At 45.8% G+C, this 14,666-nt stretch overlaps 2 protein-coding genes across 2 annotated transcripts; one reads left to right on the top strand and one right to left on the bottom strand.

Annotated features, from left to right (window-relative positions):
• Positions 1-346: 346 nt before the first annotated feature.
• Positions 347-3,379, bottom strand: zmat2 (zinc finger, matrin-type 2). The gene is made up of 6 exons (XM_069709769.1): positions 3,285-3,379; positions 2,452-2,551; positions 2,185-2,308; positions 1,990-2,063; positions 1,197-1,342; positions 347-1,085 (listed from the first exon to the last, which is right to left on the bottom strand). The coding sequence occupies exons 1-6, from the start codon at positions 3,300-3,302 to the stop codon at positions 942-944; spliced, it is 606 nt and encodes a 201-aa protein (XP_069565870.1). The 5' UTR covers positions 3,303-3,379; the 3' UTR covers positions 347-941.
• A 652-nt stretch (positions 3,380-4,031) lies between these two features.
• Positions 4,032-9,691, top strand: slbp2 (stem-loop binding protein 2). The gene is made up of 9 exons (XM_069709767.1): positions 4,032-4,084; positions 5,663-5,821; positions 6,145-6,225; positions 6,442-6,519; positions 6,661-6,804; positions 7,210-7,380; positions 8,452-8,605; positions 8,876-8,993; positions 9,627-9,691. Exons 1-9 carry the CDS (start codon positions 4,032-4,034, stop codon positions 9,689-9,691), a joined length of 1,023 nt encoding a protein of 340 aa, XP_069565868.1.
• The last annotated feature ends 4,975 nt before the right edge of the window (positions 9,692-14,666 follow it).

The following is a 14,666-nucleotide window of genomic DNA, read 5'->3' as shown; positions in this document are numbered from 1 at the left end:
TTTACGTCTCTAAAATAATTTAGCGCTTTTCCGTCCCTCCAGGATTTCACTTTTTACATTTGATGTGATTGTGATCATGAATGTTTTTGAGGATAGTTTTCCAAGAAATGGTGTAATTTTTAGTTTTTTTTTACCACCTCCCTGCTGAAGAGAAACATGTGGTGACTTCCAGTGAAAATATTCTACTTGAAATGTGTTTTTCTTTCTGCGTTGAACTTGAAAAGTGTCCAAAATTGTTGTATCTTTACAGAAAAGACCGTCTGTGACTGGAATATAGAATAAAAAGGTCCCTGAAGGTATCATGTTTTATGTGGTGCGTTCACTGACACATGGCAGACAACAACGATTAGAAATAAAAATAAAAAAACTGTTTATTATAATCTGGATTTCTCAGCATGCCTTTTCCTGATACATCATCCAACATGAAACTGACTTCAGCGGCTCTTCGCACGTTTCCTACGCCAGACCTCCAAAATAAAAGATTCAGGTCCAGTTTGCTGTAATAAAATCTTCCAGTTCTGCTTTATTTTGAAGGGGAAAAAGTTCAAACATCCTCTAAAAGTCTCTGAAGTTTCAAACAAACAAAAACAAAACAAGAAAGACATTTTCTAATTTTACGTGGGACCTTGAACGCGTCCATGTCGGACTCTTAAGAGGAAACTTCAGCCGTTTGTTTTTTTGGTCTCGTTCCTTCACCGTCGACAGGAAACCGTCTTCCCGTCTGACCTTCGACCTGCTGCGTTCACGGCTCGCAGGATTTCTAACACAGAGTAACGTTCATGTTGTCGGTGACAGGAAGGATAAAACTACCAAAATAAGAGCCTGGCTGTGGATACCAAAGTAAAAGTCTGAACCAGGACTCCTCCTGGTCTGCAGCTGCACCTGACGGAGGCGGGCGGAGACCAGCTTCCTGTGTGGAGGTCGAGTGACACCGCGGAGCGTCAGTGACTCTTCTTGGACGAGCCGAAGCCGGAGAACCCCATCACCGCCGCCATCTCGTCGTCCTCCTCGAAATCCACGTCCTCCTCCGCCCGCCGCTTCCTCTCCTTCAGCTTCTCCTTCTTGTAGGCCTTCGCCTTCTCCTCCTGACAACGACAGCAACGCGGTCACACGAGCAACACCGACCAATCGGCTTCACAGTGTCCGAGCAGCAGGGGGCGTGGCCTCCCTCTCTCCCTCCCTCCCTCCCTCCTCACCTCCTCCCGCAGCTCCTTCATGCGCTCCTCGAAGTCGTACTCCTTCTGCTTCTCCTCCATCTTTTTCTTGTTCACCTCAAAGCGCTTCTTCACCTGATCGAGGGATGAGCGCTCGACCCGCATCGACATGCCCAGATTCCTCTGGTCTGTTCCCAGACACACAAACAAACAACAGGTAAACAAACACACAAACAAACAACAGGTAAACAAACACACAAACAAACAACAGGTAAACAAACATACAAACAACATGTAAACAAACACACAAACAAACAACAGGTAAACAAACATACAAACAAACAACATGTAAACAAACACACAAACAAACAACAGGTAAACAAACATACAAACAAACAACAGGTAAACAAACACACAAACAAACAACAGGTAAACAAACACACAAACAAACAACATGTAAACAAACACACAAACAAACAACAGGTAAACAAACACACAAACAAACAAACAACAGATAAACAAACACACAAAAGGTAAACACACAAACAAACAACCGGTACACAAACACACAAAAGGTAAACAAACACACAAACAAACAAACAACAGGTAAACAGACAGCTTCCTGTTTACAAACTTTTTGGACAGTATTGTTAATATTTTGGTGCTTCGAGCTTCGTTTAGCTTTGTTTTGTTGACGTTATTGTGATGTTTACAGTTCGTTTCAAAATCTGACTTCGGGGGTTTATTTATATTATCGTCATGACGACGGTGACGCTCGTTTTGAGATGTGTTTGTTTATCGATTATTTATCTAATCGTCTCAGACGTGAACTCACGTTTCTTTCCGTTGATGTGATCCAGGAAGTTGATGGAGTCTTTCACCACACAGTCGCAGACGTTACAGTAATAACTGCAAGAGAAGAAGAAACCAGAGCAAGACGACGAGAGGTCAAAGGTCAAAACGTCTGTCTTTTTTTGTTCATTTCTCTAAATCATTCAGAGGAAGTGAGTTTCACAGTAAAACGTCCTACCCGCCCATCTCGGCCTGAGGAGTGGTTTTGGTGATGACGATGGTCTTCCCCAGTTTGGACTCCAGATCCACTTTGTAGTCTCGGTGTCGCAGGAGGTCCCGCTTGACCGGCGGAGCGATTTTCCCTGAAAGAGTCGAGGATTAAAGACGATGAAGGAAATAAACGGGAAGTTTTAAATCATCAATTAAACAAACTGACTCCGTAAATAAAAGACAAACAGACTAAAATAAAGGAAGCAAGGAGTGAAACCACGGTGGACCTCCTCACCATCTCGCCTCTCGCGGTCCCTCTCCTCCGCCAGACGTTTCTGAGCGAGGTTCTCGTACTCGTCTTTGTCCCATTTCCGACGGAAGTCGTTCTTACTGGACTGTAAGAGAAGACGGAGACGCCTCAGAGACACGTCAACAGACACACTTCCTGCTTGTCTGTTTAACATGAAGCTGATCAGCTGGAAGTATTGATCCGTCGTCAATGAGTTTAACAGTCCAAGTTTAACAGGAAGATATTTCTCGAGCTCAAATCAGTTCTTTAATTGCGCTGCATCGTGTTTTCACCGTCTCACACATCCTGTCATGATGTTTACAACTTTACAACATAATGTTATATTGGTTTTATTCTATGAAAAAAAGCAGTAAATCTTTAAAATTTGAAAACATCGGTTAATAAATTGTTTTGTCGTTGTTTGGTCGAAATGATCGATGATCAAAACAGCTGCTGTTTTATTTTCTGCTTTTAATCTGAAAGGCCGGAAGTCTTACTGTTGTTGCCGGTCCAGGGCTAACAGGCTAACAGTTAGCAGTGTTATTCTGCTCCCGCGCAGCAGCAGACAAACACAAACTCACTGATGTCAAACGGACGTTTAATCAGACCGTTAAAATCCGTTAAAATCCGTTAAAATCAGCTCTGAATGTGAAATCCAACCGGAAGTGTTCACATTGTTATTAGCTGGCAGGCTAGCTGTCGTTAGCGGCTAGCTGCTACCGGATCCGTTTTATTGGTTTTATTGGTTTTATTCCCGCTGCGCGTGTTGATCAAAAACCTTCCGGACATCAACGTCGTTTCAGATCATCAACAAAACAAAAACAACCTGAGCAACTCACCCCGCTGCCCGACGCCATCTCGTTCACTCGCTGACCGGAAACGGCTGCCGCAGCCTGAGCGTCCGGTTTTAGAGCTGAGCGGTGAACAGCGCCCCCTGAAGGACACGACGTGTAACAACATGTAGAAACAGATTCACGAGAACAACCATGAAACCAATGACAGACAAGAAGTTCGTTTATTGTCATTTGCCCACAAACAGGTACACAGCTGAACTATTAGTGTTGTCATCAGACCACAAGATAATAAAACACGTTTAAAAAAAATACAAAAAAGTGACAGAAACACGCTTATTAAAATAAGAAATGACAGATAAAACTCATAAATGGTCACAACTCACAAAATAAACAAAAGATAAAGAGTGATAAACATTTTCTTCAGGCTGTTCTTCATCAAAGCATTGTGTGTGTTGATATTGTCCCGTTATTTTTGAAAGAAAGTGCAGATTGAATTTGATCAGGAAGCTGTTTCAGTTTGGAAATACTGGCAAATGTTTTAGAAATATAAAATAATTCATTCACATTTCATAAATTAAAGTAATTGAGCATCTGAAGATTAAACGGTTATAAAGATGTGTCATGTGATTCCCACGTCACCTGCCCACCTCTCGGACCGGAAGCGGCTCAGGTGAGGGAGGCAGCCGCCGCAGGCCCCTCCCCCCTGCAGGTGCAGCTCATTAAAAAAGCTGTGAAAGCGGAAAGATGGAGTCTGTCTGTCTGAAGTGAAGGCGCCAAACTCAAAGTGCAGAAATGTCACGGAGCGGAGTGGAAACGGCAACGCAGAGCCCGCTGCTCTCCTCCAGGTCTGTAAGAACCAGAACCAGAACCAGAACCGAGTCCGCCGAGAGGCAGGCTTCGGCTGGACTCTCCAAACCGGGACAGTCCAGTTAAATGCTCACCTGCAGCTGATCAGAGGAAGCGGACCAATCAGAGTTTAGATCCCCGCAGCTGGGAAAGTAGTTCTGATTTAAACTTTCATAATATTTAAATTGTTTTGGTTTTTTTTTTTAGCGTTAACCGTTTGGTGTTTAAATTACTTTAACCTTTTCCTGTGTTTTGTTTTCCATTGAAATGAACAATGTAACTTTGGCCTTAATGCTGCTCAGTTATTCTGCAGTTTTACATTAAAATCCCGTTTATTTTTTTAGCCTACATTTGTTGACGTTTTGGGAACTTAACTTGGCCGAATTCTCTACCAGAAGCTCCCGTTTGAAATGTAGTCATGACCGTGCTGACAAGTATCACTGGACACCAGCTTTCTGAAAGAAATCTAAAAACGGGAAGATTCTCGGGCAGGTTCTGCGGTTATAAGGAGGGACTTGTTCTTGGACGAGTTCTAAGCAGATTTATGGACGTTTATTAGAGTTTTTGATTTCCTCACAAAGTGGAAGTCACACTACATCTAAAAATGTGTTTTTAAGCAAATGGACTGTTTTCTTGCTCAAGTTCAAACCTCTGAGGACAGACTGTCAAACTTCCTAACGGAACAAACAGCCCAAAATCTAAAAGCCGGCTCAGTTAAATGAAAATATTAAGCAGCCTCGGGGTCACCGGCCTCCAATCAACCAGCAGCAGGGTTGACATCAGCGACTGATGGGAAGTATTTGGTTTCCAGTCAAGACTACTTAGTGTATATGTACATTGAGTATTTACATTTGTGCTTTTCCACATTGGAGAATTATTTTACTACAACTTACTTTTAAAGGACTCTTTAATACACAAACAGAATTACTTTGTCTCTTTGTAGTTTTGTATCTTTGAAGCTTCTTTCACACGATGGGATGTTTGGGCCGTTTGAGCTGCAAGTTAACAGTCACGAGGGAAATGTGGTGAAATCAGTGGTTCTCGGTCTAAACTTGAGGTCTTTCAGTGTGATGCTGCTAGGAGATATGACAATGAACCGACCAATCAGAATACAGCATGAAATGATGCAGTTTATGGACGTTTCCTGAACGACATCTTTTAAATAAAGTTAAAAAATTGTACACAAATCAAAACGATGAAGGTGAAAGTAAAAATAAAATTAGGAAAGAATAACAGCTTTATTTTTTAGATGGATAGGTAGATGGATAGATCTGACGCAAATAGGTTGAACAATCAAAATCCAAGGGGCGCTGTGCCACCTCTATAGCTCCGCCCCTAGATATTTAGTCATATTAGCAAACTTTATTTTGATTTTTCAACAGTACAGACTGAAAACTTGGTTTAACTGATTCAAGCTATCAGGCAAAAATAATCCTGTTAACTCTCATCCAGATCATTTGGTTTACTGTCATGAAACATTTCTAAACGTAGGTACGTTGAGAGCTGCAGCCTCGTCGATCATTAAAACAGACGATCTGATGTCGATGCTTTTTCTTTTTTTGTCTTTTTTTTTTCAGCTTCTGTTTCAGCCCGTTGTCGTGTGTTTGTGTGAAGAGCTGGTCGACGGCCATGTGGAACAGCCTGCCGGACCCGCTGCTGGCCGCCACCTCCGGATGCTCCACCCCCGAGCCATGGCTCCTCCCCGGCTGCAGTTCAGTTTACGACAGCTTGGTCAGGTAGGAAACACACCTGGGTTACTTTTCTCATGTCCCCTACAGGCAGAGACAGGAACTACAGGAACACTGTCCCCTACAGGCAAAGACAGGAACTACAGGAACACTGTCCCCTACAGGCAAAGACAGGAACTACAGGAACACTGTCCCCTACAGGCAAAGACAGGAACTACTAAAAGCCTCCATAAATATGAGCAAACAATCTCGTTTTAAAAGAAGAAACATCTCAGTTGGAGGTCTTTCCGGTATCAAACAATCGTACACCTGACTTCCACATCTGCAGAGAAAAGATGTTTTTGCTGATAAGTGTCTTGTTGTCGTCACAGTAACGTGTCTCCGATCCCGTCTCCTCCTGCTGCGATCGGCCTGCAGGGACGAGAGCGAGTCGCCAGCAGCAAACTTCGCAGGTTTTTATTTTAATCCATTATGTTGCACTTTAAATGAAAGAACACTTCGCAGATAGTTTCAAGACCCAACATCCCGTAGCGTAACTTGGCCTAAAACCTGGAGACAAAATTATTTCTGCAAAAAAGTATACGAGACAATTTTTCTTTTATATCATAGAATTTCTGGAGCGTGAAGAGGATTTTGCTGCAAACACCCTTGTTGTTTTCTTCCTGCAGGCCGTCCATCCTGGAGCGCTGCATCCTCAAAGTGTCCACCAGCAGTGTGGCGGTGGGGACGGACGACGTGGACAAGAGGTCGGTACAACGTCAAGAAACGGAAACTTTGCACACAGTTAAAAAGAAACATTAATTTTAAATGAATCCGTAACAATAAACAACCCAAGGTTGGAGGAGAGATTCTTCTGAGTTTGCCGTTGACCTCTGGTGTCCCTGCAGATCCCCCCTCGGCCGTTGCTACCCGCGCCTGCCGGACCCGGCCAACACCGAGACCAACGCTGCGGTTCTGAAGAGGCGGCAGAAACAGATCCAGTACGGCAAGAACACCAGCGGCTACCAGAGCTTCCTGCAGCAAGTCCCCAAGTGAGTGAACTCCTTCAGCTGATACTGAGACCTCCGCGTGTTGGCCCCGCCCACACCGACCTGACGACCCACCGACCGACCGACCGACCTGACGACCCACCGACCGACAGGATGACCGACCGACCGACCGACCAATCTGCTTGATCTGCGTTCATTCCTATCTGATGATCGACCGGTGGACTGAATCGCAGACCGACCGACCTAAGAACTTATCTCATGATTAACTGATGAACCCGTTGACTTTAAGACCAATTAACCTGCCGACCTGATGACCGACTGACCTTTGAACTAACCAACCAGCTGATCTCTCTCTACCGGACGACTGACATACCGACCAAACGCCAAACCTGTCGGTGATGATACTTTGTCTGATGTACGTTTGCGACTCCGATTTCCCCTCCTCAGACATTTGAGGGATCCTAAGCTCCACCCGTCCACGCCCAACAAGTACAGGAAGTACAGCCGGCGCTCCTGGGACATGCAGGTGCGTCTGTGGAGGCGAGCGCTGCACCTGTGGGACCCCCCAACCGGCACCCAGCTGGATGGCGCTGACACACCGGACCCAGTGGAGCAGCTGTAGGTGGAGACCGGAGACTCTTTACGAATGCTTGTTAACGTAGTCGCTTTTGCTGTCGTTTAAGATTTCTGATTTTACTTCTGGATTAACCAATTACACGTTTGGGGTTTTGATAACGTCAAGAAATGTTATTCTGTATATTAATTTCAAATTAATGTCTTCAGGCATCTTGTTTTTCTGAAACTGAGGTTAGATATCTTCGTTATTGTACAGCGGACAGAATATTGTTTTTGTCTGAAGCCTCGAGTTCAGTATTTCGAGTGTCGCCATCTTGTTATTTTGCAGCCAGAAGTGACCATATTTGGACGAGCTGGGGGAGGAAACACTGCCCGTTATACCGGAAACCTGACTGCACCGCAGGCAAACCGGTGGATGTCTCATCCAGGTGGGATGGAGTGCCTAAAACAGGTGTGGCACTGTACCGTGTTGGTGGAGAGGGAGTTGAGCCCGAAGGCGCCGCTTTCGATCTATGCGCCGACCCTCACCGATGGTCACCGGCTCTCGGTCGTGAACTAGATCGCGGCTGAAATGAGTTTCCTCTGTAGGAGGCCGGGCACATCCTTGGAGATCTGATCAGGAGCTCCGACATCAGGAGGGAACTCAGAGTAGAGACGCTACTCCTTCACGTCGAAAGGTTCGGGCATCTGATCAGGATCCTCTTGGGCGCCTCCCACTGGAGGTTTTCTGGGCGCGCCCAACTGGCAGGAGACCCAGAACATCTGGAGGGATTATATCTCCTAGCTGGTCTGAGAACTTCTCGGGATCCTCCAGGATGAGCTGGAAGATGTTGCGGGGAGAGAAGTCTGGAACAACCTGCTCGATCTGCTGCCACCGCGACCCGATCCGGATACACGGAAGAAAATGAATGGATGGAGAGAACTTGATGCTTTTTTTTTTCAATGGGAGTCTATTGGAGACCCCTAGTGGTCTTCTGTGATATTACACTTTGAGGATTAATTTTTCAGACCAGGAAGTTGCATCCACTTTTACATGCAGTCTGTGTTGGGGGGGGGGGGGAAGCAGGGGTCAGATGATGAAATGAAATCATCTGATTTCTTTATTTCCTGTAGGCAGAGTCAGCTCGCGAAGATGACCTCTGACCTGTGTGAGGATGGAGGAGACAGGCAGAGAGAGAAGGAGACTCCAGAAGCCTCTAAAGCCTCCTCTGTGTCTCCTCTGTCGGCCGTGGAGCTGCCCGGCGCCTGGACCGTCCCGCTGTCGCTGGTAGGAGCGATCGACAGATTCAAAGTAACAAAAGTAAAATGCAGAATTAAACTGTGCAGCAGCGCCCCCTGCTGTGTGGACGCAGGTGTCTACATGTGAAACAAGCTGCGCTTTTATTATTTGTTAAAATATCTTTTTGCCTCGTAAAACTTTAGTTTTTCTACTAGATATATGTAGAACTACAAAAAAAACAGGTTAACTTTTTATTCTAAAAATATGTGATGACTGACTCGAAGTTAATATATTTAACGCTCCCTCTTCCTGTTTCAGCACCTGCAGACGAGCCGCCGGCATTTTCGCACTCCTCCCGGCTTTGGAAGTCAGCTGACCCCCGACGACAGCATGACCGACTGGCTCCACCTCCTGATGGAGGCCGAACACGCCCAAGGTGAGGTCACGTGCCACCGAGCGGGGTTGCAACATGGTCGTATTGCAGTTGCATGCGTGTACAGCTGATTGGCTGTGGTGGTCTGGAGAGGCCACGCCCCCCAATTCATTTAAAATAATCAGGTCTTCCAGGAAGTCGTGAACTTGCGATCACAAAAACGTACCTGCAATTTCTACAAAATAAAAGCACTCATCAGAAGCACTGCTGAAAACAAAGTACACCTTTCAAAATAAAACTAACTTGGTCAACAAAATAGCTTCTCATTTACAATCAGTGAGGCTCTTCATCATCTCATCATCATCAAAACAAACCAGCTGCTATTTGACAGGGAGAAAAAAAAGAAGCTGAAAAACAGGGATTATGGGAAATGTAGAGCCAGAGTTTAGTTTGGCCCTTCTGGTCTGTTTTTGAGGTCGATCGGTTTGTTGTTGTTGTTGTTGTTGTCCTCCTCCGCTACTTGTTTTCCCTTTTTTAGAGAATACGTTTTAGTGTTCGACGTTTGAGTTCTTCGTCGGACCAAATCAGAGTTAAAGCCGTTGTTTCCTTCTTGTGAAGCGTCACCTTTTTAAACGGACGGTTCTCGACGGGTCTTTAATTTTGAAATCGTGTCCCGGTTGTTTTGTGTCCTTGTAGACTTCGGTTCTGATGACCAGCAGGTTCCCGTGTTCTCCGACCAGCTGCTGTGGAACCCGTACTGAGAGAGAGAGAGAGAGAGACACCAGCATGTTTGTCTTTTTAAGATCCTTGAATATTTCCTGTGATGACAGCAGGGATGTGATTGGTCCTTGTTGCCCTCCTCCCCCACCCCCCTTCCCCGAGTGTTGAGGTTTCCCAGCTGCTCTCGAACGCGTCCTGTGGTGGGACGTCTGAACTCTGACCTGAGGGGCTCGTCCGGTTCGACCTCACCTGCACTGAAACTTTTTCTCTTTTTTACGGTCACTTGTTTCGTCCGTTTGGTGTCACGTTGTCATCGTGGTTGTTTTGTCTTCACTTTCACCTTCGTGCTCGGCCTTCTGTCTGGCTCCGCCTCCTCCTGTGCCGCCATGTTTTTTCTCAAAGACTCCCTGTGGTGAGTGTGTGTGGGGGGAAGGCTGTCACTGTGTTGCTTCCTTTTTTTTTTTACTTTTTCTCAATTTGTCGTTTTGTGCTGCTCGATTGTCGATGGCACAGCTGAAATGTGTGATTAATAAAGATGTAAATAAAGTTAACTTCACCCCGACCTGCTTTCTTCTTCTGCTGATCGTATGTGGAAGACGTCGGTCCCTCCACGAAATTGTGATCACAATAATTAACTCGAGTGATGTCGGCAATATTTCTGACAGTTTTAAAAAAATATATTATGGCACAATAATACTTGGCATAAACTAGTAGTCTTTCTAAACAAAACTAGCTGTATTACCAATAACAACTGGACTCTGCTGCTCCTCTCCGTCCTGTTTAAATTGTAAATTAGATAAAAGGTTCATTTCTGTTTGAACTTTTTATCTGAATTTTTTTTTCCATCTCATTTTAATAAAATGGATCTTTATATCATCATTAATTTTTCCCCACTGACTTTTTATTTGCTATTTTCTGTCATCACTGTGACGTTTTGATTTGTTCACCTGGTGAGCTCGTGCCCGGCAGCAGACAGGTGTCTCCTCCGTCCACGCGGTGTGCTGCGGCGGTCCGCCGGCCTCAGTCTGAACCACCGCTCCGCCGTCTGTTTCTGCGGATTCGTCCTTTAATTTCAACCATCACAGCGTCTGCAAATGAAACAACAGATCAGACCTGCTGCTGTAAACAAGCTGCCGTCGGCCCGGAAACTACAACTCCCATGATCCTTCGCGCCGGAGGCTTTATCCTGACACACGCTGGATTATTTTTATTCCCGTTAGATTTCGGACCTAATGGTCGCCTCTGTGCGGGACTGCAGACGCGATGGAATAATCTCAAATAAAATAAACGGTAAATAACGGGCAGGTGCGGTGATGAGGTGAAGCCCCGCCCCTCCCCCCCGCTGCCACCGTAAATGTTATTTATGAATGCCCGCCGCTCGGGCGTGTGCGCGCAGACTCTTCATTATTATGTTTTAATAATTGGAGCCACCGGACGTTTCTTCCAGCCGACCCGTCGGTGTGTCCGGAGGCTGCGGGGCCGCTGTGTGCGGTTGAATCCAGACTTCCATTCATTGTGGTCGGTTCGGTGCTGAACGGCGGCGGCGGCGGCGGCGGGCGGAGCGGCGTTCTGCTCTTCAACCACACGGTGAATCCGCGGAGCTCCGCCGCTGTCTGCCGGCCCGCTGACCCGCCGGAGCCTCTCCCCTCACCCGACAAGGTAAGCGCGCCGGGCGGGCTGAGGAGGGGAGGAACGCCGGGTTGTCGGGCTGTGCGGTCCGCGGAGCGGCGGCTCCGTCCCGCAGCGTCCCGCCGTGTTGTCGTCCTCTCAGGCCGGCTCACCGCCGTCAGCGTCCCGCCGTCCGCCGGCTCTGCTTCTGGGTGTGAGCTGGCCTGTGAGGGACGGGGGGGTTGTCCAGAAATAACGGCTGCGGGCTGAGGCTGGACGGGGAGCACCGGGGGGACCGGGGGCACCGGGAGCACCGGGACCGGGAGCACCGGGAGCATCTCGGGTGATGTTTGTTTGTGAAATCACGGCGGCTAACGCGGCTAGCAGGTCGGTTAGCTGCTGCCCCTGGATGCAGCCAGGCGGCCGCTGGAGCTCCACGCTCGCCCCGCAGAGCCCCGCGGAGCCCCGGAGCGGCCCGGCCCGGGCCCCGGGAGCCCGCGAGGCTGCGGCGGAGACTCGACGTCCATCCAGCGGTTTTGTTCCAGCGAGTAAAATGGCTGAATTTATTGTGCCGACCTTGAGAGTAATCAGGAGTGGACATATTATTTACAGCAGCTGGCTAACAGCTGAGCAGGAACACGGACCATCTCACTTTGTGTTTTCTGCTCGAGTTTCACGTTTTAATTTCCAGAATCATTTTCCGACATTTATTCCGTTCTTGAACCGTGAAGCCGCCGGCTCGGCGTGTTAGCATCCCTCATTGAAAACAATGGGATGCGTTAGCAACGAGCTAGCAGCAGCCGGAGATGCCCAGCGGCCTCCGTCGGTCCGCGGAGAGGCGGCTCGGATCAGGCTGCACGCGGGCCTCCGCCGCCGGGGACAGCCGGTCATCACCGGGGACCGAGACCCGGTGAACCAGCCAACAACCGCAGTCCCCAAAGCACCGGCAGGGTGGCCCCTCTCCGGGGCCGCTGGCCGTGTGTACCGGGGCCGCTGGCCGTGTGTACCGGGGCCGCTGGCCGTGTGTGGCCGTGTGTACCGGGGCCCTTCACGGCTCTCTGGGGGAAAGTAACGAAGTACATTTACTCGAGTACTGCAGCTCAGTGCGGCTCCGACCGGCTGATGCTGAACATCAGTTCCCGCTGATTATTTTTCTCTGTAAAAACCGGGAGTCGGTTTAAAACCAGGAAACACAAACACACGTTAAAGGAGCTGAAACCAGAAATTAAAGGTCCAGTTAGTTCTGTTGAACTTTGATCCTCCGGACTGAATCATCGGGACTGATTGTTGTTTTCTTTGGTAATCGATTGGTTACCATAGAAACCCAATCAATTACCGATTGGACCAACAGTCAAAGTAGGAAACCGAGAAACAAGCCAATATTCACACGAGAAGCTGCTAATCTCATAATGTGAGATAATAATAATAATAATAATAATATGTATAATATTAGTTATTCAACATTTTCAACATCTACGATTTTGAAAGTGGGACCTTTAGTCTTAAAGAAGTATTTTTACGTGGTGGTTGGAGCTGAAACGATAAATTAGTTGAATGAAACTTCTAAATCTTTCAAAGATGTTTTTTTAATAAAAAAATACAGGAAAAAAAGCCAAATTCCGATTCGAGCATCAATAAAAACGGGATCTGCTGCTTTTATTTGTCACGTTTGATCGTAAACTGAGCGTTCGTTTTACTTCTGTTTGTTTCGGAGCCGATAAAACAGGAAGTTGAATAACTTCAGATGAAGACGTCAACGTTAAGAAACAGATAATTTTCATTTATTTTTGCCGACATTCAGATTCGTGTCCGTTCGACGTTGTTTGTCTAACCAAAGATTCCCGTTACGTTTTTAAAACGGCGAATCTTCAAACGTCTCGACGTTCAGTTTCCTGTCGTGAAGACGAGAACCGGCGGCAAAGTTTGATTCCTCAAATTAAACGGATTCACAAATACACAAATATTTTACGCTTCCAGTTTCTCAAATAGAAGATTTTTGCTGCTTTTATTGAACTCTGTTTATTTCATGGCACCTGTTTGCGGTTGTTTTATTGCGTAGTTCATTTATTTTAATATTTTTTACTGAAAATCTTTGTGATGATTTTTCATCCCCTTGAGATTGTTTCGCCTTCGCATCATTTTATTTTGTGTCTTTGCGCCGGTTTGCCGTCGTTTTATTGCACCTTTTTGTGGTTGTTTGTTTTTACCCATTTGCAGCTGAGATCGGCTTTTCTACGGTCGTTTGGCTTCGTTTTTACCTATCTTTGTTTTTTTACCTATCTTTGTTTTGTTTTACCTATCTTTGTTTTTTTTTACCTATCTTTGTTTTTTTACCTATCTTTGTTTTTTTACCTATCTTTGTTTTGTTTTACCTATCTTTGTTTTGTTTTTTTTACCTATCTTTGTTTTTTACCTATCTTTGTTTTGTTTTACCTATCTTTGTTTTTGTTTTTTTAACCTATCTTTGTTTTTGTCTTACCTATCTTTGTTTTTTTTTTGTTTTTTTACCTATCTTTTTTTAAATTTTAACTATCTTTGTTTTTGTTTTTTTTACCTATCTTTGTTTTGTTTGTTTTTTTTGTTTTTTTTACCTATCTTTGTTTTGTTTGTTTTGTTTGTTTTTTTTACCTATCTTTGTTTTTGTTTTACCTATCTTTGTTTTTTGGGGTTTTTTTTTCCTATCTTTTTTTTTTATTTTTTTTTAACCTCTCTTTGTTTTTTGTTTTTAACCTATCTTTGATTTGTTATTTTTACCTATCTTTGTTTTTGTTTTTTTGGTTTTTTTTTACCTATCTTTGTTTTTGTTTTACCTATCTTTGTTTTTTGGGGTTTTTTTTCCAACCTCTCTTTGTTTGTTTTTTTAACCTATCTTTGTTGTTTTTTTTAACCTATCTTTGATTTGTTGTTTTTGTTTTCGTGTCTTCCAATCATCTTATTGTGCCGTTTTGCAGTAGTTTTTTGCGCCTCCTTGTGGTCGTATTCTGCCTCTTCTGATCGCTTTGGGATAGATATCAGATGCTTTAACAGACAGTTGAATTGATTGATTGACAGTTGTCGGGTGAATCGACGATGTCATCATCAGCTGTAAACTGTCTCAGCTGACATTTCTAATGAACACTTGACTCACCTGTCTATCCTTCCTCCCCAGGTAAGTCGCGGGACAACAGCTGATGATGATGTCCTTGTGAGAGTGGGCGGGGCTACGTGGCCCTGAGGCGGTAAGGAGGAGGAGTCTCAGCCCTCAGCCCCTCCCTCCCTCATCTTCCTGAGAAGGACCAAACGGACTGACACACAGACGGCTGCAGCTCTCCCCTTCCTCCTCCTCCCCCCCTCTCCTCCCCGTTCTCCCCCCCTCCTGGCCCCGCCTCCTCCCCACCTCCCTCCCCAGTCTCCCCCCTCATCCCCTGC

This window comes from Brachyistius frenatus, unplaced genomic scaffold (genome assembly GCF_029030835.1).
Source record: "Brachyistius frenatus isolate BFR_SWC_R1_liver_20210118 unplaced genomic scaffold, ASM2903083v1 Contig_84, whole genome shotgun sequence".
NCBI lineage: Eukaryota > Metazoa > Chordata > Actinopteri > Embiotocidae > Brachyistius > Brachyistius frenatus.
The sequence above is the reverse complement of the archived record's forward strand: the minus strand, read 5'-3'. Positions and strand labels throughout refer to the sequence as shown.